At 62.0% G+C, this 24,124-nt stretch overlaps 2 protein-coding genes across 7 annotated transcripts in view; one reads left to right on the top strand and one right to left on the bottom strand.

Moving 5' to 3' along the window:
- Positions 1–2,227, bottom strand: part of NADSYN1 (NAD synthetase 1) — a 38,316-nt gene extending 36,089 nt beyond the window's left edge. For 3 of the 6 annotated variants that reach the window (XM_036029835.1, XM_028503884.2, XM_036029834.1), the window contains exons 1-2: positions 2,050–2,227; positions 843–903 (exon numbers count right to left, since the gene is read on the bottom strand). In XM_036029835.1, the coding sequence (XP_035885728.1) occupies positions 843–903; positions 2,050–2,134 (146 nt within the window). In that variant the 5' untranslated portion in view covers positions 2,135–2,227. Of the gene's footprint in view, positions 1–842; positions 904–1,280; positions 1,825–1,854; positions 1,965–2,049 lie in introns of those variants that run through there. The other 3 variants (XR_004904055.1, XM_036029837.1, XM_036029836.1) reach the window with 3 other exon arrangements.
- Positions 2,228–7,448: 5,221 nt separating this feature from the next.
- DHCR7 (7-dehydrocholesterol reductase) lies at positions 7,449–20,970 on the top strand. Its single transcript, XM_028503880.2, has 9 exons — positions 7,449–7,563; positions 11,843–12,015; positions 12,321–12,424; positions 12,823–13,045; positions 14,301–14,391; positions 15,236–15,449; positions 15,979–16,183; positions 16,871–17,002; positions 19,582–20,970. Exons 3-9 carry the CDS (start codon positions 12,327–12,329, stop codon positions 20,044–20,046), a joined length of 1,428 nt encoding a protein of 475 aa, XP_028359681.1. The 5' UTR covers positions 7,449–7,563; positions 11,843–12,015; positions 12,321–12,326; the 3' UTR covers positions 20,047–20,970.
- The last annotated feature ends 3,154 nt before the right edge of the window (positions 20,971–24,124 follow it).

The following is a 24,124-nucleotide window of genomic DNA, read 5'->3' as shown; positions in this document are numbered from 1 at the left end:
GACAGACGGTGAGCCCCAGGGACACACGGTCATGTGGCAACTAAGTGGTTATTTCTGAATAAGGGCGGGGAAAGGGCCCAGGGGCCAATCGGTGAGATGTGCCAGGTGCGACCCAGCGAGGGACCTTCTGGAAGCTCCCAGGTGACTCTAGCATGCAGCCTAGGTTGGAATCGCTGCTACAGAAAATGGGCATGTTATTGGACATTAAGACTCGGGGGGCCTCCCCTACGACCTTGGGAGGAAGATCTGCGAGAGAATGAACCTGTCTGTTCTAGAACACCCAGCTTGTGGAACGGTGTTCGGCAACCCAAAACTAATACAAGGCCCCAGGGTACCGGCAGGCCCGGGACAAGGAGGAGCGAAGGCTCCACGGCTGGGCAGGACCCCAGAGACCAATGGGAGCCCGGGGAAGCCCAGGGGGCAGCAGACACCCACATTCTGGAAGAAACCTGGGGTTGTAGGACTCTTAGTGTGGCAACTCATCGGTTATTTCTGAAGACGGGGCTAGGAGGAAACCAAGGAGTCGCCGATTGCGCACAAAGGCAGCCCACAGCAGTCACTACGCTCACTTACGGAAAGGGGCCGAGACCACCGACCGCAACCTGTCTGCGGCCAAACAGGGAACGGACGCCCTGGGACGGGTGTTGGTTCCGAGAAGCAGCCCTGCCTTTACCGGCCAGGCGGGGAGAATCAGCTCCCTGAGCTGGGGGTGGGCACAGGCCCCTCGCCGGTTTCTGAGGGTCTCCTCCGGGCCGCCCCTCCTTCCGCACCCCGAGGGCTGAGGGCAGCTGATGCAGAGACCTCCCTGCCCAGCCTGGGGCGCCTCAGAGTTCTGCTCTCACCATATTTCCAGTTCTGGTCCAAGCCTATATTTTGCTCCCTTCTGTTTGGCAATTTCGATGCCTATGTGGAGAGAGAGAGAGAGAGAGAGGCCACTTCAGCGCCCCCTGTAGGTTCAAAAGCAGATAAGCGCTCTGCTGCAGATGAAAACACACAAAAGCACTCGGGACCTCCCTGCCCTGATGCCACTGCGGATGGCGTCTCCCAGGGGACCGGTGACCCCTGCAAGGAGCGAGAACCCGGCTGACCGCAGCACCATGGAGGGAGGAGGAAGCCACTCCCTGGTAGCTCATTAACAAGCAAACGCGGAAGGTGCAACACAGGGAGAGGGCAGGGCTTGGAGGCACCAGCCAGGGGCAGGCACAGTGACCCTCTGGGTTGGGCCAGCAGCCCCCCAGGGCAGCGTGGGAGAGGCTGGCTCAGCGGCCACCCCAGCACACCTCTCTTCCCCCAACCAGATCTGCTCTGAGTTCTGGTGGGATGACAGCCTGCTGATATTGAACAAAACAAAAAGGATGAAGGTTCCAGGCACCTGGCTGATAAGACGTCGCTGCCAGAATCTTTCCATTTTTGCTGCTCTTGGCAAGCCTCCTGCAGTGAGCAGCTGAGGACCAGACTCGCTGGGCGGCCACCCCTGCCGGGCCGCCCCGGGGTAGGCAGAAGCGGTGAAAGCGTTTACTCGTGATGGTGAGCCAGCTCCCTCGACGACTCTCTGTCGATCCCACTACATGAAGACCACACCTGGCCGCTCGGCTTGCCGGCTCACCTTCATTCCACCCCACTCTTGGGGCTGCTTCTCCCACGGCCCACCGGCAGGAAGGTCCTCAGGCACCACAGACCACCCACTGTCGGACATTTCACAACATCCTCTCCAGTGATTGCCCACCGTCTCCCCTTACACACCTCCGAGGACGGGCAGCTTAACTCAGATACCACACATGCGACCCCGGAGATACCAGAGGACAGGTATGCACCAAGCCCCTCATCTGCACTCCACGACCAGGCTTTTCTTACCAGGTATACGCACCACGTGTCCCCAGGCACTGTAAACGTCCCCTCCACCCTTCGAGGAGGGCCTGGGCACTCACACGAGCGTGGTCATTATCCATTATCTGTCCCCACGCCCACTCCGAGAGCTTCTCCAGGTCAAAAGCAAGCCAGTCGGGCCCTTTGCTCCGCCCCCCACCCCGCCCAGTGTCCCAGACTCACTCTTTAATATCCTTTGCAAATTGCCCTCGAAGTCCAGGGCCCACTGGTTGAGCGCGCAGGTAGCCACGGTCACCTTCCGGCCCATGCTGGCCACAGTCGCCTGGGCAGAAGGCCGGCCGTACTGTGAGTCCTTCTCTCCCACAAAAACCGGCTGCGCCCGCGCATGCCCTTCCCGGCGGTCCCGCCCCGCAGGGTGGACCTGGCGGAGATTGGACCTCAGAGCCAGGACGTCAGGCTCCACCCCTTGGCCGCCCCGTCCACCCCATGCTAGCCCCGCCCCACGCCTTGAGCGCTCCTCCCGCGTCTCGCCCCGCCCCCAGACCTCCACGCTCCGCCCCGCCCCTTTGGTGCTCGCCCTGCCTCCAGCTTCGATCTCTCTGTCCGCGCCTGGCTCTTGCGTAGCCCAGCCCCGCCCCGCCCGTCGCCTAGCCCCGCTTCCCGGACCGTCCAGCCCCGCCCACGGAACCAGGCTGCGCCTGCGCAATGTGGGAGGCCCGTCAGTGTCTGGTTGCTAGGGGGTGGGCTGCACCGGAGCCGGCTGCACCGGAGCCCTCTGCACCCGCGCCCTGCACCCCAACAGGCGGAGGGTTTGGTCGCCAGGTCCCGGAGCGCTGGTGTAGGGGCAGGCCTGGCCCCTGTCCCCACCCCTCTATTTTATTCCACACTTCCCCATAAATTGCACCTTAATGTGCTTCCGCAACTCGATGTTTTTTCCTGTAGTGTTGTTACCCTCGGGGCCTGCCTGGGGCTGGGCTGGTAGTGTGTGTGTTCTTGACTTCCGCAGGGAAGGTGTCACAGCACCGGTCCGGGTGATTTGGGGAGTGTTTATTAAGGGCGGGCGCAGTGAAACAAGGACGGGCTTAGGGTAGAAGAAGCAACAGGACAGAGCATAGGCTGGGCTGCTTTTGTTGCAGAGCGATCTGATCTGATCACCGGGGAGGAGTAGGGAGGGGCCGTAGGAGGAGCTCGAGAGACCAAGGTGTAAGGTAAGTGGAGGCAGTCTGGCTTCTTCGCCCGGGTGTCTGGGTAATTAAGAGGGGCAGCGTTCCCATAACCTTGGAGGAGCCTGATAACCAGTGTCCTCATAGCCTTGAGACTGGGTCGGATAAACTAACTGTTCCCATAACATGAAGTGAGCTCGCATCCGCAGAGCTACGATAGTCTGTTATGTAAGAGTCTGGCTGTTTTCCTGCTTTGTTCCCCTCTAGTACTTAAACAGGTAGGGGCTTTTCACTAGGGAGGCGCGCAGCTTGTGGCTTGCGCGGTCGCCCACTCGCCGATTAAAGGAACGTCAGGCATCCCTACGCATTTTCCTCCTCTCCCGGAGGCAAGAGTGGGGCTGCCGGGCCTTGATGGGTTGCAACACACAAGGGAAGCAGCCTGGGGCTCGATCTGCTGAGATAAAGAGAGGGCTGGCTCACCGCTCTCTGACTCCTGGGCGGGCTCTCTCCCGCTCTTGGGCTCTTCTTCCTCAAGGATGCCTGCGCTTCCCAACCAACAGTATGGGAAGGAGCTCTGGGCACAGCCTAGGGGCGGGCTGGCCTGGCAGGAGGAGGTGGCAGGTTTATTCTTTAGGTGTCCTAGAGGGAACAGGCTCTGAGGCGGATGCCTGCCATTTGTCCAAAGTTGTGTAGCTTTTGTATCTTATGCTGCTTTAGTTTGTAAACTAACCCTACAGAAATAAGATAATTAAAACAGGGACAAGCTAAGAGAACCCAGGTGTTAGAGTTTAGCCTTAATTGACAGGTTTCAGTGTTTAAAGCGGTGACTTGATAGGCTTAAGTGACTGCTTTTGAATAAAGATGCCTTTCCTTTATCACCAAACCTTTGCCTCTGGAATTTTGCCCAGAGGGTGGCAGTGGGACCCCAGCTGCTGCTCGGTAACCCTCGGGCTCTCTTGAAGTGTTACAGGGAAGAAACGAGCCTAGGTGGGCCGCTCACTGAGAAGTCAGAGAGAAGGGGGCCTTGGGGCTGAGGGGATGAGCCCAAGACGAGCTGCTCCTGCCCACTGCTCCCCCGGCTGCAAGTCTCGTGGGGACCCTTAGAGTTTACAAGAAAGAAAGGCACAAGTTCATGCTGGAGAAAAAGCGAGGGCGTGCTACAGGGAGAGCCCAGTCTGGGTCCTTCGTCTTGAGGCTTTTATCCCTCTTCTGAGGGTGGAAAGCCTAGGGGAGGAGGTCCCAGGGGAGGGTCTTAACTGGATATTCATTAGTTTTCCAGGTGTGTCCTTCAGCTTGTTGATTCATCACAATGGGTGTCTAGAGGGGTCAGGGTTATTCTCTGGTCAGTGCGATGCATCTTTAAAGAGTGTCATTGAAAGGAAACTGGACCAGCACGCTCTGCCCCAGCACAGTCTGGAATGTGTACATCATTTGCTCCTGGGTGTCCTTGGTTCAGGAAGATAAGACCGGTGATGCACTAGCTAACTGTAAATCGTGCAAATTGCTTGGCCTTGCGTAGTTATTTTGTCTGCTTCCCTCATTCCTTTTGCCAAGGAATTTCCCTAGCTTCTTACTATCCTGCCTCAGTATCAAGTACATTCTTTACATCATTTTTCTGTAGTTCTCCATTTATTGGGTCAATAAGAGACAGGCATTTAAATTACTGGCAGCGTTGTTCCAACATGCAGGGGCTTGCACGCACGCGTGCTGCTGCTGTTTCCATTCCCACAGGGGTCCCCTCGGGGGCCTCTGATGTTTCCTCTACGCCTGTAGCCAGCAGGTTCTCCAGGGTCTGTGCCCACCTGAGCAGCACTGTGCACGTGTTTAATATGTTAACGTCACCTGGTTCCCCTCCGAACGTCTGCACCTGTTCACCACCTGCAGTTTTCCTTTTCCTAATTCACTCTTTAGTCCGCTTAGAATCTCTCCTTTCTTGTGTGCGTTAGAGCCGCAGCACCGCTGCTGACGGAATAGTCCACCCTTTCCTCCTGACTGGCAAAGCTATGCCTCTGCTGTGCAAATATGTGCTTTCACATTTCAAACACCGTATTTTGCCGTGTACCATGCGCGCGCACCGTTGTGTGCGCATTATACACGGGGTCATTATATCGGTGGCGCATAATCATTATCCCCAAGTATAGAGCACACCCTTAGTGTCCCCCCAAAAGGCGGGCCAAAACCGTGCACATTATCCATGGCAAAATATGGTAGCTGTTTCCTCTGTTTACAAAGTAGTGCCTGCTCATGACAAGTTGAAACCCTGAGAAAAGCACAAAAATGTGTATCTGATAATTGATTGAATCCTTATGTCAAACCTGTGGGATTAGTTTTCATTCCCAGAAACCTTTGGATTCTTCTGGTCAACAATGGCTGATTCTAGGCCTGGGGCTAGGAAGAGGAGGACCCTCTGAGGGCTGGCTGTAGCAGAAAATAAGCAAATTCTCAAAGAATGAGGGGGACGTGGTACCTGAAAAAGAGGTCAGTTTGAAGGGACTCCCACTGGCCAAATATAGGACAATTTGGGTATGCAAAAGATAACTTTTTTTTTTCAAAAAATGAATGAGTGTACAGGATCATAAGTCAGTGAGTAGAAAACCTATTAATCAATACTGACCAAAAAATTAAATAGGAGAGGAAAATTCTTCATAGAAAAAGTACCAACGAATAGATTTTGAAGGAATGATGAAATGAGAAAAGCACCCGTTTGCACCGAGAGGTCAGCGATGCAGGCCGAAGTCTTTGTTGAATGAATGCCAGGTGCCTGGATGAAAGGTCGTTGGAGAACAGCGTAGGTACTACAGACACAGTCTCAAAGTGTCACCCCACGGGTTACTTATTAACCAGGTGAGGAAAAGTGGAGACATCTGGCAGAAACCACCTGACCGCACACGGTCAGACTTCCCTCCGACCGTGGGACAGAGTGACATCGCGCTGCCTCCTGATGTGTCACTGAAACCACGACATCATCTAGGTAGCGTGTCATCCTGCCCCTAAGCGCCCAGGCTGAACGTGAGGGCGAGGAAACCAGCCAACCCAAACAGCGGGATGGCAGAAAGCTAGCCTGGGTTCTTCAAAACTGTCATGTTATGGGAAACCAAAAAGATACACTGTAACACGTCACAGAGGCTGGCCCCTGCTCCAGATTCAGGAAGCATAAGGAGCTGTGGCAGCTAAATGCACGGCTTGGTTTCCTGATTTGATGCTGGGTTTTCCAAAAGAGCTCTGAAGGGCATTTCCGGGACACTGGGCACACAGATCAGGTAAGAGCAATGCACTGATGCCAAGTTTCCAGAGTGTGGCCACTTTATTTTAGTAACATGAAAGAAGATCCTTGTTTTTTGGAGGTGGATACTGATGTACTTAGGAGGGAGGTCTGGAGGTCTCATCTGTAGCTAATTAATGGTTCGGGCTGGGGGAACGGAGGGGGATAACACACACACAGGAAAGTTATCTGCGGAGTAGGCATATGGGTGTCAGTTCACTATATATCCAACTGGTTTGTTTGACATCTTTGAAAATAAAAAAACTGCAAGAAAAATAAATGTCTCCGTGAGCCACACAGAGATGTGCCAAGCAGATCCTCCGGCCAGGAAGCCTGATGCCCCATGAGCAGAAAGTGGGGTCCGAGGACGCCTTCAGCTGCCCTCCTCTCCAGGGGCTGCCTGACTGTTCAGCTGCCCTGCCCAAGGTCATGCCCTTGCTAGGGTGGCCTGAACCCCATGACGGATGGCGGCAGGAGTATGTGGTTGGACCCTTTCTGTCCAGTGGGACAACTCTGGGCAGCTGTCTAATCACCGCAGCTTGCCCGTGTCTTTCGCCAAGGCCGAGGGGCGTGCTTTGTGACTCAACTTCTCCCTCTGCCCAGCGCTGCCTCTTCCTCCCTTCCCACCTCTGCGCAGGTGTGATCCCTAGTAAACATTCCACCCTGAACCCCATGTCCCGGCCGCTTTCTGGGGAACTGGGCTGTGATGGCCTCCTAGCAGAGCGCCCTGTCTGCCACCCCTAAATAACACTGCTCCTCACACACTCAATCTGTTACCCTGCTTTAACCTCACCATCTGACGCCCTATATACCTACTTGATTGTTTCGTGTTACTGCCTCCCGTCCTAAAAGCAGGGATTTTGTCTGTTTTGCGGATCCGGCACCTGGCCCCCAGATGCTCTGTATTTGCTGCGCGCCTTGGAAGCCCCGCTAGCAGTAGAGGAAACTGAGGAACGGAGTAAGAAGCTTGCCCACGACCACGCGGTTGACGAGCAGCCGAGCCTCGCGCGTGCCCTGCTCCAGGGTGCCCGGCTTCCCGCCCCGCGCCAGGCAGGGCATCCTCCAAGCAGGCTCCCGGCAGTCAATCTCGCGCACCGCCGCCGCAGAGTGGCGCGCCCCGTGGTCCGACTCGGCTCAGGGGCGGGGCTGGCCGCTGCGGCCAATCGCAGGACGCAAAGGGGCTCGGAGCGCGAGGGCCGTCTCCGGTTGGTCGACCACCGCAACACGTTAGTGTGGGGGCGGGGCCACGGCTGGTTGGATTACGCGGGTCTCGGGGGGCGCCGAATTGAGGGCGCGGATCGGTGTGCGCAGGTGAGACGGCCGCGTGTGCCGGGTGGGGCGCGCGCAGGTGTGGCTGGGATCGCGCACAGGTGAGGTAGGGGGGCAGGTGCGCAGGCGAGGAGGGGCTGCGTGCGCACAGGTGAGAATGGGCAGGGTGTTCTGGAGCCGCGCGCAGGCGGGGAGGGGGTCGCGCGTGTTGTGGTGAGGGGCGGCCGGGGTGTAGGGACGCCGCTTGGCCCAGGCCGAGGCGGCCCTTCTGGGGGGCACTGTGTGCCCCGGGTGTTCGGGAGCTCTCCCTGGGGAGTCGGGGCGGAGCCTGGTGCCCAATGCTACCCCGGGTACCCCACGCGAACGGATGCAGCTTCCTTTTTGAGCAAATAACGGAGCAGAGCAAACAGGACGGAGACGCCGAACCGCTCCCCCCGGGCAGGGGTTGACCGGGGCGGGGGGCGTGAGTGGAGGCCCAGAAACTGCGCACACCGGCCGCTCTCCTTTTCCAGCCATCCCTGCTTAGAAGGAGAGATGCCTCTTTCCTGGGCACTGGGTAGTTTTACTGAAAAGGCTTTTACGGGTAGGAACTGCTCGGTGAGATTCCTGACAGAAGCGAAAACGGGGGAGGGGAAAGCTGGAAGGGAGGAACGATACTGTCCAAAGCATCGTGTGCCTGGCCGCCTGTCACTTCCTGTGCGTTTCCTGTGAGCAAGGCACGGTTCTTACTCAGTGCACCCCACGTATCTGGCATCACCCCGCTTTCCCAAATAGGGAAGTGACTTGGAGAGTCACACACTTAATAGAGGGCGGCAGGGCGGAGGCTCAGACCCACACCCTGGCGACGTTGCTTTGGTTTGGGGGAACAGCTCCCCCATGCCGTGCCTGCCTTTGGGGCCTGGGAGTGGGGGCAGAACACCGTCCCTGGCACCCTCACCCCCGTCCCCCACGTTGATGGCCGGTGTTGACCATAGAGCAAGGACTCCTTCTGCACCGACTGTCCGGCTTACGTTCCCTGGAAGTCTGTGTTTTCAGCTGTGACTTTCTGCCCAGAGCGGAGGAAGGAGCTGGGTGGTCTGTGGCCTCAGGTGCACCTGGTCTTAGAGCAAGACACCCTTCTCGTGCCCACGGGAGCTCTTCCTACAGCCTCGAGGTCAAGGAGCAGGAGCCGGGCCCCACAGCGCACCACGTTGGGTACCCCGATTTAAGACAGGGGACCCAGGGGCTGCATGGAGTGAAAGGGACGTCGTGCTTGTTGTGAGCACGTTTGGGTGAATCCCTTTTTAATAGGGTTCTGAAGGGTCCCGTTCGTTCTGTCAAACATGTGGGAGGCTGGGCAGAGGGAGCTGAGAAGCTTGGGGGGCCGCAGAGGCCAGGGCAGGTCTGGGGGGGGTGGAGCCTCCCACCTGTGGGACACCTGTCCACCAGCACGGAAATGTCCGAGCGCAATCGGACTGCTTCTAACACGATGCCCCTCCGTGCTAAGCAAGCTAGAACAAATTTAAAAAGTGGCCGGCTTGATCGTGGGTGTGCACCACGGGACACTGCATCCCCAGACAGGACAAAGCGAAGGTGCCAAAGAATGTGGAAGACAGGAAGGACCTGTGGGTGTGCACACTGTGTAGTAACTCCAGCAGTCACCTGGACGAGGACACGCCCAAGTCAGTGACTCCTAGGCATGGGCTGGAGGCAGGACTAGGCGAGGGACTTGGACATTCGACTTTTGAACTTGCGCTATCAGATTTTTGAGCTTCCCCAAAGCAGAGTCCTGTAGCTGCTGTCAAAGCCAGGGCACACGCCTGTCCCCGGAGGCCCCTGGAGCCCTCCCGCAGGGCCCCATCCAGAACACCGGCCCGGCGAGGTGAGCCAGGTGGAGCTCCCAGGTGCCAGGAGCTTGAGGAGCTGCCCACCTGGGGGTGGCCCCCGAGTCTGGCACCAGAGGCTTGTGACTCAGTGACGTGAGTAGAGGCTGGGACTGCACGGTGGGGTGGGGGCGGGTGGGGGGGTGCAGGAAAGCGTCAGGTAAACCCCAAGGATCACCTCCGCAGTCACTGTCCGCTGGGGACAGATGACCTCCCCGATCCCCGTTAGAGCCACAGGTGTTCCCGGAACTGGGGGTCTCACGGCTCCCAGAGCTGGTCAGGAACTCCTTTTGTTGTTAAGTTGTTTTATTAGGCAAGTACATTTCTACCAGAAAAATTAGGAGAAGAGGGAAAAAAATCCCAGTTTTTCCAGTTTAAGCTGTCGGTGCTTAGCTTTGAAACAGTCTTTTTGATGACGGACTGTCTCGCAACCCATCCTGTGCTGCGACACGCCGGGGACTGTTCCTGCCTGTCGAGCTCATTCTCTCGGGAAGTTGGTGACTGTCCCCGTGGAGGGCGTGCTGGCGCTCACCCGGTCCCGCTGCTGGTGTCTGTGAGTCAGGACAGCCGCCTCCAGTGGGGGTTCCCCCGTCTGCGCGCTTACTCAGCCGCCTGCACGTGGCTCCGGAGAACGTGCTACAGGGAGATGCCGGTCCGCTCGGCCTCCCGGAGGGCAGCTGCCCGCCCCCTCGCTGACCCTGAATGTTATCATTCGTGTCCGTCTGAAGGCCAGTTCGGGGCACGTCTGCGTTTTTCAGTCTCTACCCGCCTTCACCGAAGGTTCCGGAACAGGCCCCTGCCGCTCTGGCGTTATTCCGACACGGTGTGGTTCTCCGTGTGTGTCAGGGTGGTGCCCGGCGCTCAGAGCCTCCTCAGGGGTCTCTGCTGTCATGTTCTGAAGTTCACCCATGGCCTCCCTCGTGGAGCGGAGCGAGGGGACGTCCCTCGGGCCCGGCCTTGTCCCTCCAGGTCTGTCAGCAGAGACAACTCACTCCGCCGTCCTGTTGCACCCTGTCCGTCCGCGATGTGGGCCTGATCGTGCCGGCTCCCCAGGGCCCGAGTGGGAGCTTGGTGAGGCGACAGGTAGCCGGACCTTGCCGGTGCTCAGAACTGAGGCCTAGCAAGTGCAAAGAGCAGCCCGAGGTCACACAACGTGAATTCTCAGTGGGGACATGGTGGCACCAGGAGCTGGTCCTGACGAAAACTGGCGACCTTGATGGTGACCATCAGGCCGCTTGGGCATTCACAGTGCCAGCCCCCAGCGCTTCCTGCCATGGCCCTGGCTCCAGTGTGTCCCTGAATTACAAAGTCCTTGAGATGCCGGAAAGCTGCCACAGGGCCTAAGCCATCAGGGTCTCGGCTGTCCCAGCTTCTCGGTGGTGACAGGGGCACATGGCGTGCTGGGACCCGCACAGCGAGGTCACAGGGGTGGGGCTTGGGGAGAGACAGCGACCTGGGGCTCCGCCTACATTGGGGCTGAGGGCGGGAAGTCTGGGGTGGCTAACTGACAGCCTGAGGACAGTGATCAGGGCCCCGGAAGGGGGAGGCCGGGTCAGGGAAGCGCCCGATATCCCGGCTGACTCCACTTTGATCCGGCGCTGTCCCTGGTAACTGTGTCTCTGAGCTGGCCCCAGGTCCGTCAGGAGGGTGTGTCTGAAATGGATGCTTCCCATCAGGCAGAGTCACGACACCCGAAAACCTAACCCCAGCCACTTCCGCTGCATCATCCCCAAGCCCTCAGGGACCGCGTCCCTCTGGCTGTTGTCCGTGGAACCCAGGTACCTGTCCGGGGAGCTGAGCAGGCGCCAGACCGCCCACTGGTTCCCTGTTTCCCAGGGGCGGGATGCTAACCCTCCTCCATCCAGCTTTCATGGCAACCACGGGTCCTCATGTGCATGGGTGTGCATGCCCCCCACACCCAGGAGGGTCACCGGTTCACGAGTGTGCAGAGAGCCAGGCTCCGAGCCCACGTGGCGCCCTGCCACTCCGTGCCGTGGCATATCCCCGGCCCCTCGCACGTGTTGGTGGGAGCAAGCACACTCTGGGGGCCTGATGCGGGCCCACGGCACAGCGAGCTTCTGGAGTGTTTCAGGCATATGCGCATGCTCGCTCGCAGCTGCCAGGGTAGATGTACAAAGAGAACACCTTTCGGTCTAGAGCTGCTCTCCGGGGCCGCACCACGCTGTGTCGAGGCCTCACGTCCGTGGACCTCCACCCAGTCCCACCTGGTTACGTAGTGGCCACTACTGCCTGGACACCGCGTGGGCCCAGCAGAGAGGCCGCGTGATCAGATCGCCTCCCGAGGGTGACGCCCCTCCGGGGGCCTCTTGCGTCTTCCAGCTCCTGAGCGCATGCCTCTCACTTGGTTCCCATGAATAAATCTCACCCGGGCTCTTACCTGCCTTGGGCCCTGCAGCGCCAGCTCCCTGAGTGTCCTTCGCGTCTTTGTGTCCCTGCAGGACTCTGTTTGGTGGGTCACGAAGAACCAAGCAGGCCTTTGGGAGTCCTGAGAGTCTAGTGATTTGGGGGGACCCTCCGTTCTGCTGTGGGCCTGCCTGATCAGACGCTGGAGGCGGGCCCTGGTTCGTGGGCCCGGGGCGACCTTCCAGCTGTGAGGACGTCAGGACAGCAGGTACCTCCCCCTCCGAGTCCCTCCTGTATGTGAGCCTCAGGGGCCTCCCTGTCCTCCCCGGTGGCCATGCGTGGGCAGGGATGTTACACGTGTGTGACACCGTTCCGCGCTCTGCCAGAGAGGCGACTCCTGGCTGGTGAGCTCTGCGCCAGGTTCCGGGAGAGCCCGGCACGATGCTCTCTTCCCCGCCAGACTCTGCTGTCCAGGACCAGGTCTGGTGGGGACCGGCCCCGTGGGGCCTGTGATCCTTGTGTCTGTCCCCCACGGGACAGTCTGAGCCCAGCGTCTGCCTCTCCTTCCCGCAGGGCCGCATGGCTGCAAAACTCCAGCCCAGCGCTCCCAAACCCAGGCATCTGGGCGGCGCCGCCCTCGATGGGGACGGCCCCCGGGGACAGTGGGGCCGCGCCTGGTAAGGCTCCCGCCCGTCTCCTGGCTGGGGACAAGGCGGGTCTTAGTGACCGGGCGCTGGCCTCGGCGGGGGGGGTTTATGGCCCTGGGACAGACACTTTGACTGTCAGGAGTGGCAGAAGGTAAGCGGCTTCCTATTGTATGAAATAAGGAATTAGAGAAGAAACAGAAAACACAGTCTCAGGCCCGCTGGTGTCCCCGCTCTGACGCTGCTGTCGTGGTTGTTCTGGGGCACAGGAACGGGGGTGGGTGCGCGTCCCCCACGGCCCGTTCGGACGCCGGGCCCTGGGCTGTCACTGGGTGCCCCGGGGGGTGGCGGGAGGGCCCCCAGGATGAGGGCAGAGCGGTGAGTGGGAGCCGGAGGGCCCGCCCCCCAGCGTGCCCGTCTGCGCCCCGCAGGGAGGTGGACTGGTTCTCCCTGGCGAGCGTGCTGCTCCTGCTGCTCTTCGCCCCCTTCATCGTGTACTTCTTCATCATGGCGTGCGGCCAGTACAGCTGCTCACTCACGGCCCCGCTGCGGGACCTGGCCGCCGGCCGCGTGCGGCTGTCCGACATCTGGGCCAGGACGCCGTCCCTGACGAAGGAGGCGGCCCAGATCTACGCCCTGTGGGTCTCGTTCCAGGTGAGCGCCCCTCCCCCCTGCTGTGCGGTCAGGGTGCACAGGGTGCTGGGTGGCCCCTCTGCTGGGACGGTTGAGGTCACTTTCCCATTGTGCGGATTGGCGTTCTCGCTCCTGGGACCCGGCAGGACATCCCCTGCGGGCAGGAGTGCGTGGCCCCCCTGGTCAGACAGCAGGTGTCCGACACGCTGCGGCGTGAGCCCCCGTGGCGCAGCAGTGGCCGGCTGTGCACTGGGGAGCCAGACCCCTCGGGCTCCCAGGAGGGCCCTGGAGACCCCGTATGTGACAGGAATCTGACCTTACGATGGCCGGTGAGAAGGGGCAGCCACCTCCAGAGGGACACTTGGCTGCAGAGCCACGGCCCGTGTTCCCATGGGGGTCAGCCCTGGCCAAGGACGTCCTCGGCCGTGCCGGGACCCCCCGGCCTCCCAGACCAGCAGGTGGTCCCCAGGAAGACGCTGTTTGCCCGGTGCACCTGTGAACTGGTGGCTGTTTTATCTCTCCGGGACCTGGATGTTTCCGGGGAGCCAGTGAGAGCGAGTGGCCCTGGGGCTGTCCTGCCCGGGAGGACAGCAAAAGCCGGCGGGAGCAGCTGCCTCTTCCCAGGGCCCCGCTGTGGGTTTACGTCCCCACGCACGCCAGTCCCTGTGGGCAGCACGAAGTGATGCGGGCAGCCTGATTCACTGGCCTGGATGTCAAACAGCCCTAGTGTCCGCTGGGGCAGAGCAGACAAACACGTGTGGCCTGTCCACGCGGTAGGGTGTCACTTAGCCACACGCATACGGCAAGTCCAGGGCCGGCGAATCCGTGAGACGGAAAGCAGAGTCCGGGTCGTCGGGAGCTGGGAGGAGGGGCGGGGAGCGCCGAGGGGTGGTGAGGGGTGGTTCTGGAATCGGAGAGGGCTGATGGCCGCACAGCCCCCGGGTGTGCTGGCACCGCTGACCTGTGCTCCTTGAAAAGGCACCTTTCACGGCCTGGGGCCGCTATCTTGGTTTTCTCTGATGGCTCCCAACATGAGAGGGACAGACACCGGCCGTTCTGCTGAGGGGACCGAGTGAGCCCACGGGGGCAGGGCATGGCGACTGCTAAGGCAGTAACAACCTCTGCTGCTGAGACACGCGGCCAGCGCTCCCAGAGCTGTAGACCCTTCTGGAACGAATGACCGCCCTGAGTCTGGCTTCTCGCATGGGCACGGCGCCTTCCCGTCCACCCCCGGGCCGGGCCCTCCCGGGGCCTCAGCCTGAAACCTCCGTTCCAGGTGCTCCTGTACGTGGCGCTCCCTGACGTCTGCCACAAGTTTGTGCCTGGCTACGTGGGAGGCGTCCAGGAGGGCGCCGTGACTCCTGCAGGTAACTGCCAGGCGCAGCCCACGCGTGTCCCTGCCCCGTCCTCGTGTGGGGCCCCCTCCCCTGCGAAGTCTTCTCCCTGACAAAGCGAACGTGCCCGGGTTGCCCTCCGCACCTGGGCTCGGGACAGCCGAAGGCAGCCAGGACTGACGTGAGGTTGAAGGTCACGGTCTTCAGTGCCCCACGGCCGGCTGCTGTCGGGATGGAGCCCCTCCTGCCAAGAACACTGTGTGCCCGCCCACCCGCCTGCCTGCGGCGCCGCAGGGCTGGCGCTGAGCCCTGACTGCCTCGGTGGGGAGTTTGGGCGGCTTACCGGCAGGGCTCCAGGCCGGGGCTGTTTCAGCGGCCTTATCTTCAAAGCAGAGCTCGGAAACCGCTCCTCCTCTGACCTTTGTTACCTGTGAGCCGTCAGAGCTCCGTGCTTCCCAGCCGTGTTTTTCTGTCGTGTCGGGCAAAGTGCCCTCTTCAACACTTCCGCCGGGAGCTGGCTTCGCACGCAGACGGGCCTCCGGGCCATGCGCACGTGCCGCACAAGCCCTGGTGGCCAGCCCGCAACCGCCAGAGCACCTGGGCGCTTAGTCGAGCCTGCCCCTGCACCCCTGTGTTCTCACCTGCCGCCCACCCTGACTGCTGTCAGCTGCCGGCCGCGCGGCCACGCAGGGCGCTCGGAGCCAGAGGCCTCCCCGGGGCCCTGCCCTCTCCTCAGACCCGCAGGCTGGAGCAGTCGGCCCCGAGCGGCAGCGACCTGGGCCCGGAGGGGCCGCAGCAGCCAGGGGCAGCCTGGGCGCCCTGGACTGTCGTGGGCGGGAACAGGCTCTCATTCCACACTTTGGTCTTCCCTGCACAGGGGTCATCAACAAGTACCAGGTCAACGGCCTGCAGGCGTGGCTCATCACACACCTGCTCTGGTTCGCCAACTCCCACCTCCTGGGCTGGTTCCCTCCCACCGTCATCTTCGACAACTGGATCCCGCTGCTGTGGTGCGCCAACATCCTGGGCTACGCCGTGTCCACCTTCGCCATGGTCAAGGGCTACCTCTTCCCCACCAACGCCCGAGACCGGTATGCCCTGCGCAGCCAGTCACGCCAGAGCGGGTGTCTGTGACCTCGGGCGGGAGCTGGTGCAGCCCTGCGGGAAGGGGGAGCTTCTCGCGGCTCGTTGGATCTGGGAGCAGCCTTTCCGCGTGTCCCGTGGCTTCTCCTGCCTGCGGAAGGCCGCGGTGACGGTGGCCAGGTCCGTCTTCGGTGGCTGCGTCATGGGGGCGGGGAGGTGCAAAAGGTGACTTCTGTCCAAGGGGCTAAGAGAGCATATTGCCTCTGTCTCTGGGGTGTCCGCGTGGCCCACAACAGTTTTAGTGAGGGGACTTGTTACTTCTGTGGCTTTAACATAGCAGCTTCCCAGGAGAGCGCTTCTGTCCTTGGGAAAGTCTTGGGTTAGACAGTTGTCATCCACCCTCCAACCATCCCTCCTGGGCATGCTTTCCGCAGCCCCCGCCAGCCCTTGCCCAGGTCTCTGGCACCTTCGGCCCTGTGAGTGGGCTTCTTGACATGCTCCTTGACAAATCATGTCTTTTCTTTGTTTCTCTTCTAGCAAATTCACAGGCAACTTCTTTTACAACTACATGATGGGCATCGAGTTTAACCCCCGAATTGGGAAGTGGTTTGACTTCAAGCTTTTCTTCAACGGACGCCCCGGGATCGTCGCCTGGACCCTCATCAACCTGTCCTTTGCCGCAAAGCAGCGGGAGCTCTACGGCCACGTGACCAACTCCATGATCCTGGTCAACGTGCTGCAGGTGGGCTGCGCGGGGCCATGGGCGGGGCCAGGGTCTCTGAGGCCCGCTGCACGCTGGGGAAACTGGAGAGCTGGATGGGGGGTTGCAAGGCCTTAATCCACCACTTTTAGAAGGGGGACAGCCCCTTCCCGTGTTGTCTCCGGGGCACAGGCTGATGAGCCTGTAGTGGGAGAATTCTGTCACCGCATGCCAGGTGCCACACAGTGGGGACTCTCCCAGCCTGTCACTGGCTCCAGCATGTCAGTGACGCTGGCATCGCAGTTCTGACGTCTCAGGACGTGAGTGGTCCAGGCCACGGGTCACACTCTGTGACCTCTGGAGTAGTTTCCCTCAAGGTGCCCCTATATGGTCCCCGTGGGTTTCAGGTGTCCCCTTCAAGGTAGGGAATGGAGGAGGGTGACCTACCTTTGTGCCATCTGTAATAGACATCATTCTCCTTGCCTTGGTGCCACCTCCCAGGACATGGTGGGGTACCGTCTTGCCATCATCATTTTTGGGCCCTGCCTGTCCTCGGACCACGGACTCCAGGACGAGGACTCCCTGCCCACCCCTCACCCCCACGTCCCAGGCAGGGTGGGAAGTACAGGATCCGCCCTGAGAAGGCTCAGTACGGGCCGCCCCCACAGAGGCCCCACCCCCACGGGGGCCCTGCCCCATGGGTGGTCCATAGCTGCTCTTGCTTTGCAGGCCATATACGTGCTGGACTTTTTCTGGAACGAGACCTGGTACCTGAAAACCATCGACATCTGCCACGACCACTTCGGGTGGTACCTGGGCTGGGGCGACTGCGTGTGGCTGCCGTACCTGTACACGCTGCAGGTGAGGAGCGGGATGCGGCCGCCCGGGGCCCCCCCGAAGGCAGACACGCCAAGCACTGGCGGAGCTTTGCTGCTGCGTGTGTCCGTGGTTGGCGGGGGAGCCTGTTCCCAGGAAGAGGGAGGGTGAGTGTGGGACTCGGCTCGGGCTGCCGTGGCAAAGCCCCGCAGACACTCCCGTCCCCGCCCCGGGGGCGGGAGTCCCAGACCAGGTGTCACAGGGCCGGGGCCTCCTGAGGCCTCTCTCCGGGGCGTGCAGACGGCCGTCCCCTCCCTGCATCCCATGTGGCCGTCCCCCTGTGCGTGTCTGCGTCCTGGTCTCCTGATCTGATGGGGACACAGGTCCTGTGGGACTAGGACCCACCGCAGTGACTTCCTTCTGCCCTGGTCACCTGTGCAACGGCCCTTTCTCTGTGTCTGGTCACTTTCTGAGGTGTGGGGCGTCAGGACGCCCACATGGAGATTTGGGGGCACAGGTCAGCCACGCATGAAGAAGGAGGTGCTCAAAGCCTTTGGGTGAAAGGAGTGACTTGGGCAAACTGAGTGGACGGAGGGGCGTTTTATGTTCTCATTTACTCAGATCTTAACGCCTCACAGCCCAGAGGGCACCTTTCCTACCCTTTTTGCTCCGTGACTAGTTCCTGAGGGTCTGGGAGGCCCCGGGCCCGTGCTGGGCGCAGGAGTGAAGGGGGCAGCCCCTGTGGCTCCCCGCTGCTGGGAAGGGCAGCCCCGTGTGGGAGGGGTGCTGACCTGGGAAGGGGAGCCCCCCATCAGCATGGGGGTCAGCCCGTGCATGCAGAGGCAGCTGCAGCTGTGCTGAAAGCAGAGCGAGGAGGCTCAGCTGAGAACATTCCAGAAGGAGGAGGGACGCGTGCAGAGCCCTAGTGGCAGGAGCTCAGATGGGGGAGGGGCGTGTGGGCAGCAGAGGAGGCCTCGGAGGCCCCCAGCAGCTCCGTGCGGCCAGGACGGCGGACGTGAGGGCGGCGGGAAGAACTGCCAGGCTGCAGAGGCGAGCGGGGCTGGCACCTGCCGAGCAGGAGTTGCTGTGGGAGGCGGAGGAGGGGCGTGCAGCAGTGGGGAGGGTGTGGGCCCAGCCGTGGGAACGGAGCAGGCATGGTCCCCAGGGGACGGCAGGAGTGTCACGTGGGCGTGGGAACGCTGGCCTGGGGAGCCAGAGGCCACCTGGGACGGCACCTCAGCAGGGCCACCAGCCAGGGGACGGGCTGGAGCCTGCACCTGGCTGTCAGTGGACGTTGAGGGTGGACGCCGCCTCGGTGGGGGTTGGAGCTGGGAAGCTGTGCGGTGCGGTGACCTGCAAGTGGGGCCGGCTCCTCCTCCCTGCCCCTGCGCTGTGCACAGCCGCCCCGGGGCTCGTGAGGCCATCGGGGGACACGGGAGCAGCTCGGCGTCAGCCTCCCACACCCCTCCTGGCTCTCGGCCGTGTGGGGATTGGCTCCTGGGTGAGGGGGCAGCTCGGAAGGCCTGGCCGGCTGCCGCCTGCTGGTGTCCTCAGTGAGTGAGTGAGGATGCCCAGGGACGGGCAACCAACTTGTTCTCACGCAGCTGTTTGGTTAGAGCAAGGGGGAGGGATGGGGGGCCTGCCTTCACAGGCTGGGCAAGCCCGGAGAGAGCCCGTGGGGGGCCTGGGAGGCAGTGTGGAACACGGGCTGGGCCAGTGTCTGGCGTCCACGGCCCAGCCTGCGGTGCTGACCGAGGCTGACGCCAGCCACTGACCGCTGTCAGCCTTCCAGGGCAGGAAGGGGGTGGGGGGCTGGGCGTCCTGGTTTCTGGTCCCTGTGCTGGGTCCCCCCCGGGTGGGTCCTGTGCACTCGTTTCCCAGCCCGGCTGCTGGCAGGCTCATGGTCCCCGATCCTGTGGACTGCGTTTTCCAGGCGTGTGAACAGTCAGAATAGAGTTGCCGTGTGTTCACATGCACAGGACAGGGTGTACAGCATGTGTGCATGTGTGTGTGTGTATGTGCACAGCTGTGGTCCTGGCACGTCCAGAATCTCCCGGCAGCTGGCATCCGGGGGGTCCAGGGAAGAGCTGATGCCGCAGCTGGTGTGAAGGCCAAGGCCGTCTGCTAGGAACCCTTCCTGGGTGGCCGGTCTGTTCCTCTGAAGCCTTCAGCTGGGGGGTGAGGCCCCTGCACAGCGGAGGGTGACCTGCTTCGGTCCAGGTCCCCTGACTGCAAATGTCAGTGACGTGGGCCAGCACCTTCGTGACACGACTGGTGTTTGACCGAGTCCCTGGGCACCTCGGCCTAGCTGAGGACACGTGAAACTCACCATCACAGGATTGTGTTCAAGTGGCATTTCTGTACCACCTGTCGTGTATTTCCAGTGCACATAGCATGTGAGTGTGTGTGTGGTGCACGCGTACACACTGGCACGTGCACAGGCGGACAGGCAGGGAGACAGCGGACCAGTCGGTGCGTTTGCTCCGCTGACCCCAGCAGCACCCCGTGAGGCAGACGCCCTCACTGGCAGGAGAGGATGCCTGCCCCGACGCGGGCAGGCGGGGAGCCAGGGCCAGCCCGGGCCCAGGCCCAGGCCGTGCTGACCCCCCACCTGTCGCCGGCAGGGCCTGTACCTGGTGTACCACCCCGTGCAGCTGTCCGCACCCCACGCCGCGGGCGTCCTGCTGCTGGGCCTGCTGGGCTACTACGTCTTCCGGATGGCCAACCACCAGAAGGACCTGTTCCGGCGCACGGACGGCCGCTGCCTCATCTGGGGCGCGAAGCCCAAGGTCATCGAGTGCATGTACACGTCGGCCGACGGGCGGAGGCACCACAGCAAGCTGCTGGTGTCGGGCTTCTGGGGCCTGGCCCGCCACCTCAACTACACGGGCGACCTCCTGGGCAGCCTGGCCTACTGCCTGGCCTGCGGCGGCGGCCACCTGCTGCCTTACTTCTACATCATCTACATGACCATCCTGCTGACCCACCGCTGCCTGCGGGACGAGCACCGCTGCGCCAGCAAGTACGGCGGCGACTGGGCGCGCTACACCGCCGCCGTGCCGTACCGCCTGCTGCCCGGAATCTTCTAGACGGCCGCCGCCCAGGGAGAGCCCTGCCCCCACGCTGGGGCCATAGGAGCGTTCGGAGCCGGTCTGTGGGGGCTGACCTCCCAGCTCCCCCCTCCGGAAGCCTTCGTCTCCTCCTCTGCAAACTGGAAAGCGCCTGCCACCAGGCGGGCATCTCGTGACTGTCCGTGCGTGTCCCTTCCCTGAGTCCCAAGGGGACTGCAGGGGTCACCGCAGCGGCCTCCTCACCAGCAGACGTGACCCGTGTTCCCTGTTCAGTGTTCCGAGTGCAGGAGGACGACTGTGCCCCTCCCGCCAGCCCATCGATGGCAGTGTCTCTCCCGTTGGGGACTCCAGGCGGGACGGCTTCCAGCCCTCGGGTCAAGAGAAGCGGGACGGGAGGCGTGCCCAGTGCCGGGTCACGGCCTTCAGCCCACAGCCGCCCTTACCACCTGCTCTTGACCGTGGGCTGCTCCGTCGGCGTCTGTCTGCACCGCACACACACGACGGTGAACTTGTCGGCAGAGCGGGCTGCGGGTCACACTGCACGGGGAAGGGGCTTCTCCCTCTGGGTCCGGGACGCCCTTTTGTTTCCTGTGGCTCACGGGTGCTGGGGCTGGGGTGACACCAGCCAGGCCTGACTGCGCCAGGCCAACCTGAGGTCCCCAAGCTGACTCCCTCTGGCATCTGGCATCTGGCCACCCGGCCGCCCATCCTAGAGGGCGTTTCCCGCCGGCCCGGTAACTGCGCACAAACCAGCCCACCATTCGGGGGGCCCGCCCCCCGGTGCCTTCTCCAATGAGGCCTGCGCCCCGGCCTTGGGAAGGGGCCCCCTTTCCAGGGCTCCCTTAACCTCGGCCGCTCCCTCTGTTCTCGGGGATTCTTGAAACTCTGTTCACATCACTGCCCTAGCAGACAACAGTTCTTTATATTAAACTTCCCGGTCCAGACTCCTGCGTGGTTTCTGTCCCTGCCTGGGCTCCACTCCCGGCACGCAGCGGTGATGCCCAGGAACGCGGCCCCGGCGCTGGGACGCTGCGTCAGAGCGCGGGTGTCCGAGGGAGGGGCCTGGGAAGCGGCGGGTGCGCCCTCCCCTCAGGGCAGCGGCCCTCCGTTGCAGCCATTCCTGTGCGGGGTGTGGGAGTCTGTCTGTCCGCCCCTGGAAGAAATCCCGGCTCGGCCTCCTGTCCCCCTAAGCAAGGGAAAGAAGATGCCAGAAGGTGGGTGCAGACCTGCATCACACCTGGAGAGACCGGAGCCGCGCCCAGGACAGGGAGGGGACGGGCAGGGGACAGGCAGGGCGGCGCCTCTATTCTTCATGTCACAACAGGCCAAGCAAAGACAGGTGGCCTCCTGAACAGCCCGCAGGGGTCAGGGCCGGGGTCCCACCTGCCTGACTGACACGTTTCCCAGTGCCAGTGCCCCGCCCTGCCCTCTCCAGCTCAGGGACGATGGGTCCCAGGCGGCTGTGTTTGTCACAAGCCACCCGAGTGATGCGGATACCAGCGGGGCCGGGAAGCACGGCCCCGGGTGGCCGTGAGCAATGTGGACCTCGCCTCTTCCTCCTCCAGACACTGAGCGAGTTCGTTGGAAGGAGGCTGGAGTGGGGTGGTTGTGAGCACGGAGCCTGGCTTCCCCGACCTGCAGCGCTGTGGCCCTGGGCCGCTGGCCTGGCTGCACAGGGCGTCTCCGCCAGCTTTGAGGGACAGGTCTAGGCCCTGCCTGTTTCAGCTAGCAAGGCCTGTGTGCACTGGCACCTCTCTCTCTGCTCTATCTCCCGTGCAGCTCGCTCGGCAAACGCCTGGCGGGCCGTGCCCCCTCCCTGGCTCACTCCCCTGTGTACACGCGCTGCGTGGATGAGGCCCGCCCCTTCTCAGTCAAGGGCAGGGTGACCCAGGCCCCACCTGTGTGCGCAGTGAGACGAGACCAGGCTGGCCCATGCCCTTACAAAGCACATCCTGTTCTCAGTGCAGCACAGCCCCTGGGCCTCTGGGAGGACGGCCTGGCCTCCTGTGTCCTCCTCAGGGAAGGGCTGCGGGACTGTGCCCCAGGGGCCAGTACCAGAGAGACGGCGAAGGCTCTGTACGGGCCGAGGGGGGTGGAGGTGGTGCCCCTCAGGAAGAGAGCTCTGCCCCCTGGGCCGCATGAGGTGTGGACGCCCCCCCCAGGACAGGGCAGGTGCCGGAACCCCAGCGGGCACATTCAGAGCCTCCCGCCTCCTGCATGTGAGTCAGGGCCCCGGCGCTCCTCCGGCTCCCAGGCCCCTCCCTGCGGGAGGTTCCCAGGCTCAGAGTCTGGGTCTCCACCATGGAAGACTGGCTTTTCCAGTGTGCAACCAGCCGGGTGAACTTGGACCAGCTCCCACGGCCCCGCCAGTCCTGGCGGCAGCCTTGAGCTTGAGCGAGCTGCCTCGCACCCCCAGCTCCCCGTGGGCAGGAGGCACGCGCTCCCTGTGAGCTTCAGCCTCGGCAGCTTGCTCTGTGGGCAGTGGGAGTTAGTTAGGATCAGCCTCCACTATCCGTGAGGCGGGAACCAGAGGTGGGCGGGGACTGGGGCGGAGCAGGAGAGACCCCGCCCTTTCTGCTCCAATCATTTCACTGCTACCTGGCAGCTGCTGGCGGGATGTTGTATCAAAGGAGAAACGTCATCATCCCCCACCATCTAGCTCCCCGCCTGGCAGGCGCGCACCTCACACACTGGTTCCCCGCCGCCCTCTCCAGGAAGCTCTGCGCGGAGGTGGGGCCGGCAGCCGTGGGCGTGGGGCCCTGAGCGGCGGCTCTGCCTCTCCTGGAGCGCTAGGGAGGCGGAGGGACACAGAGGAGAGATAAGTGCTGATTGAGTGAAGCTGCTAGACCCTGGGCAGTGTGTATGAGACGCGGTGTCCACACCAGGAGCAGACGACGGGGGTCCAGAGACCAGGGGACCAGGGGAGCTGTCGCGGGGTGTGGGGGCAGCCCCAGCCCCCTGCCGGCCATTCTGGTAACTCTGGAGAAATGAGAACCAACCCTCATTTGAGAAACGGACTTTGCCAAAATGGACTGGAGAAGAAACCGAAATCTTGAATAGCTCTCTATCAGTTAAAGAAATTGGATTCTTTGTTTTAAAACATTCTGACTCAGACACCACCCGACCCAGGTGCCCTGGCGGGGTGGATTCCATCAGAGTTTCCAAGGAAATGACGCCCACATAGTGGCACACCTCGGGGCACGACAGGGCGTCCCACTTCAGGAGGCCAGCACAACCCTTGGCAGAGAACTTGGCAAAGGCATTATGAAAAAACAAAGCTACACTCCAATGCCCGGTACCAAATCCTCCCAGGCATCCTATCAGCACGCTGAACCCGCCGCATTCCCGAAGTCCACCGCGCCACCAGGAACCCCGGGCTGCCCTGGGGTCGCCACCTCGCTTCAACGTTGAGAGACCCATCAGCGTGCTTCCCCGCGTGAACAGAACGGAGAAGCCACAGGGCCCTGGCCGGGAGGCTCGGTGGGAGGGGCATCCCGGGCACCAAGAGGTCGCAGGTTCGATCCCCAGGCAGGGCGCAGAATTTGGGTTGCGGGTTCGACCCCGGGTCGAGGCGGGTGCAGGAGGCAGCGGATCAGTGTCTGTCCCTCTCCCTTGGACAACAGTGGGTGTTGGGTGAGGGTTCAAAACAGTTTCCCAGGAAAACCGTTTGCTCACAGAAAGAGAAACACGTTGCGCAAACGGACACGCTGGCTCAGGAGGGAAACTTGGCAAACCGGGACCAAAGCAGAGCGTCCTGTGCCTGGCACAGCATCGCCAAACAACCTGCAGCTGGCGGAGTAGCCCGTGGGGAGGCGCCAACTTCCGAGTCTCCCCGTGAGACAAAGGGCAACACAAGGGAGGCCTCCCTCACGTCCTGTTCATTTGGACCAGAGACCTCAGAGAGGACGAGGGGCGAGGACATCAGCAGAAAGGCGTAGTAGACTGGAAAAAACAATCAAGTAAATTAACTCACAAGACTGATTTGCCGAGAGAGCTAACTCAGCAGTCCGGCCTCTCCAGAAGGGCCTGTCTGAGGGGAGGACCCCGAGTGGGCTCTGGGGGCGGGACTCAGCAGGATGCCCAGCTGCTGTGACAG

The sequence above is a fragment of the Phyllostomus discolor genome, chromosome 6 (genome assembly GCF_004126475.2).
Source record: "Phyllostomus discolor isolate MPI-MPIP mPhyDis1 chromosome 6, mPhyDis1.pri.v3, whole genome shotgun sequence".
Classification (NCBI taxonomy): Eukaryota; Metazoa; Chordata; class Mammalia; order Chiroptera; family Phyllostomidae; genus Phyllostomus; species Phyllostomus discolor.
The sequence above is the reverse complement of the archived record's forward strand: the minus strand, read 5'-3'. Positions and strand labels throughout refer to the sequence as shown.

Bases quoted from the DNA above. Each gene is read 5' to 3' on its own strand.
- DHCR7 (XM_028503880.2), top strand. From the start codon at position 12,327: ATGGCTGCAAAACTCCAGCCCAGCGCTCCCAAACCCAGGCATCTGGGC. The intron at 14,392-15,235 runs GTAACTGCCAGG...TTCCCTGCACAG, and splicing joins GGGCGCCGTGACTCCTGCAG to GGGTCATCAACAAGTACCAG. The intron at 17,003-19,581 runs GTGAGGAGCGGG...TGTCGCCGGCAG, and splicing joins CGTACCTGTACACGCTGCAG to GGCCTGTACCTGGTGTACCA.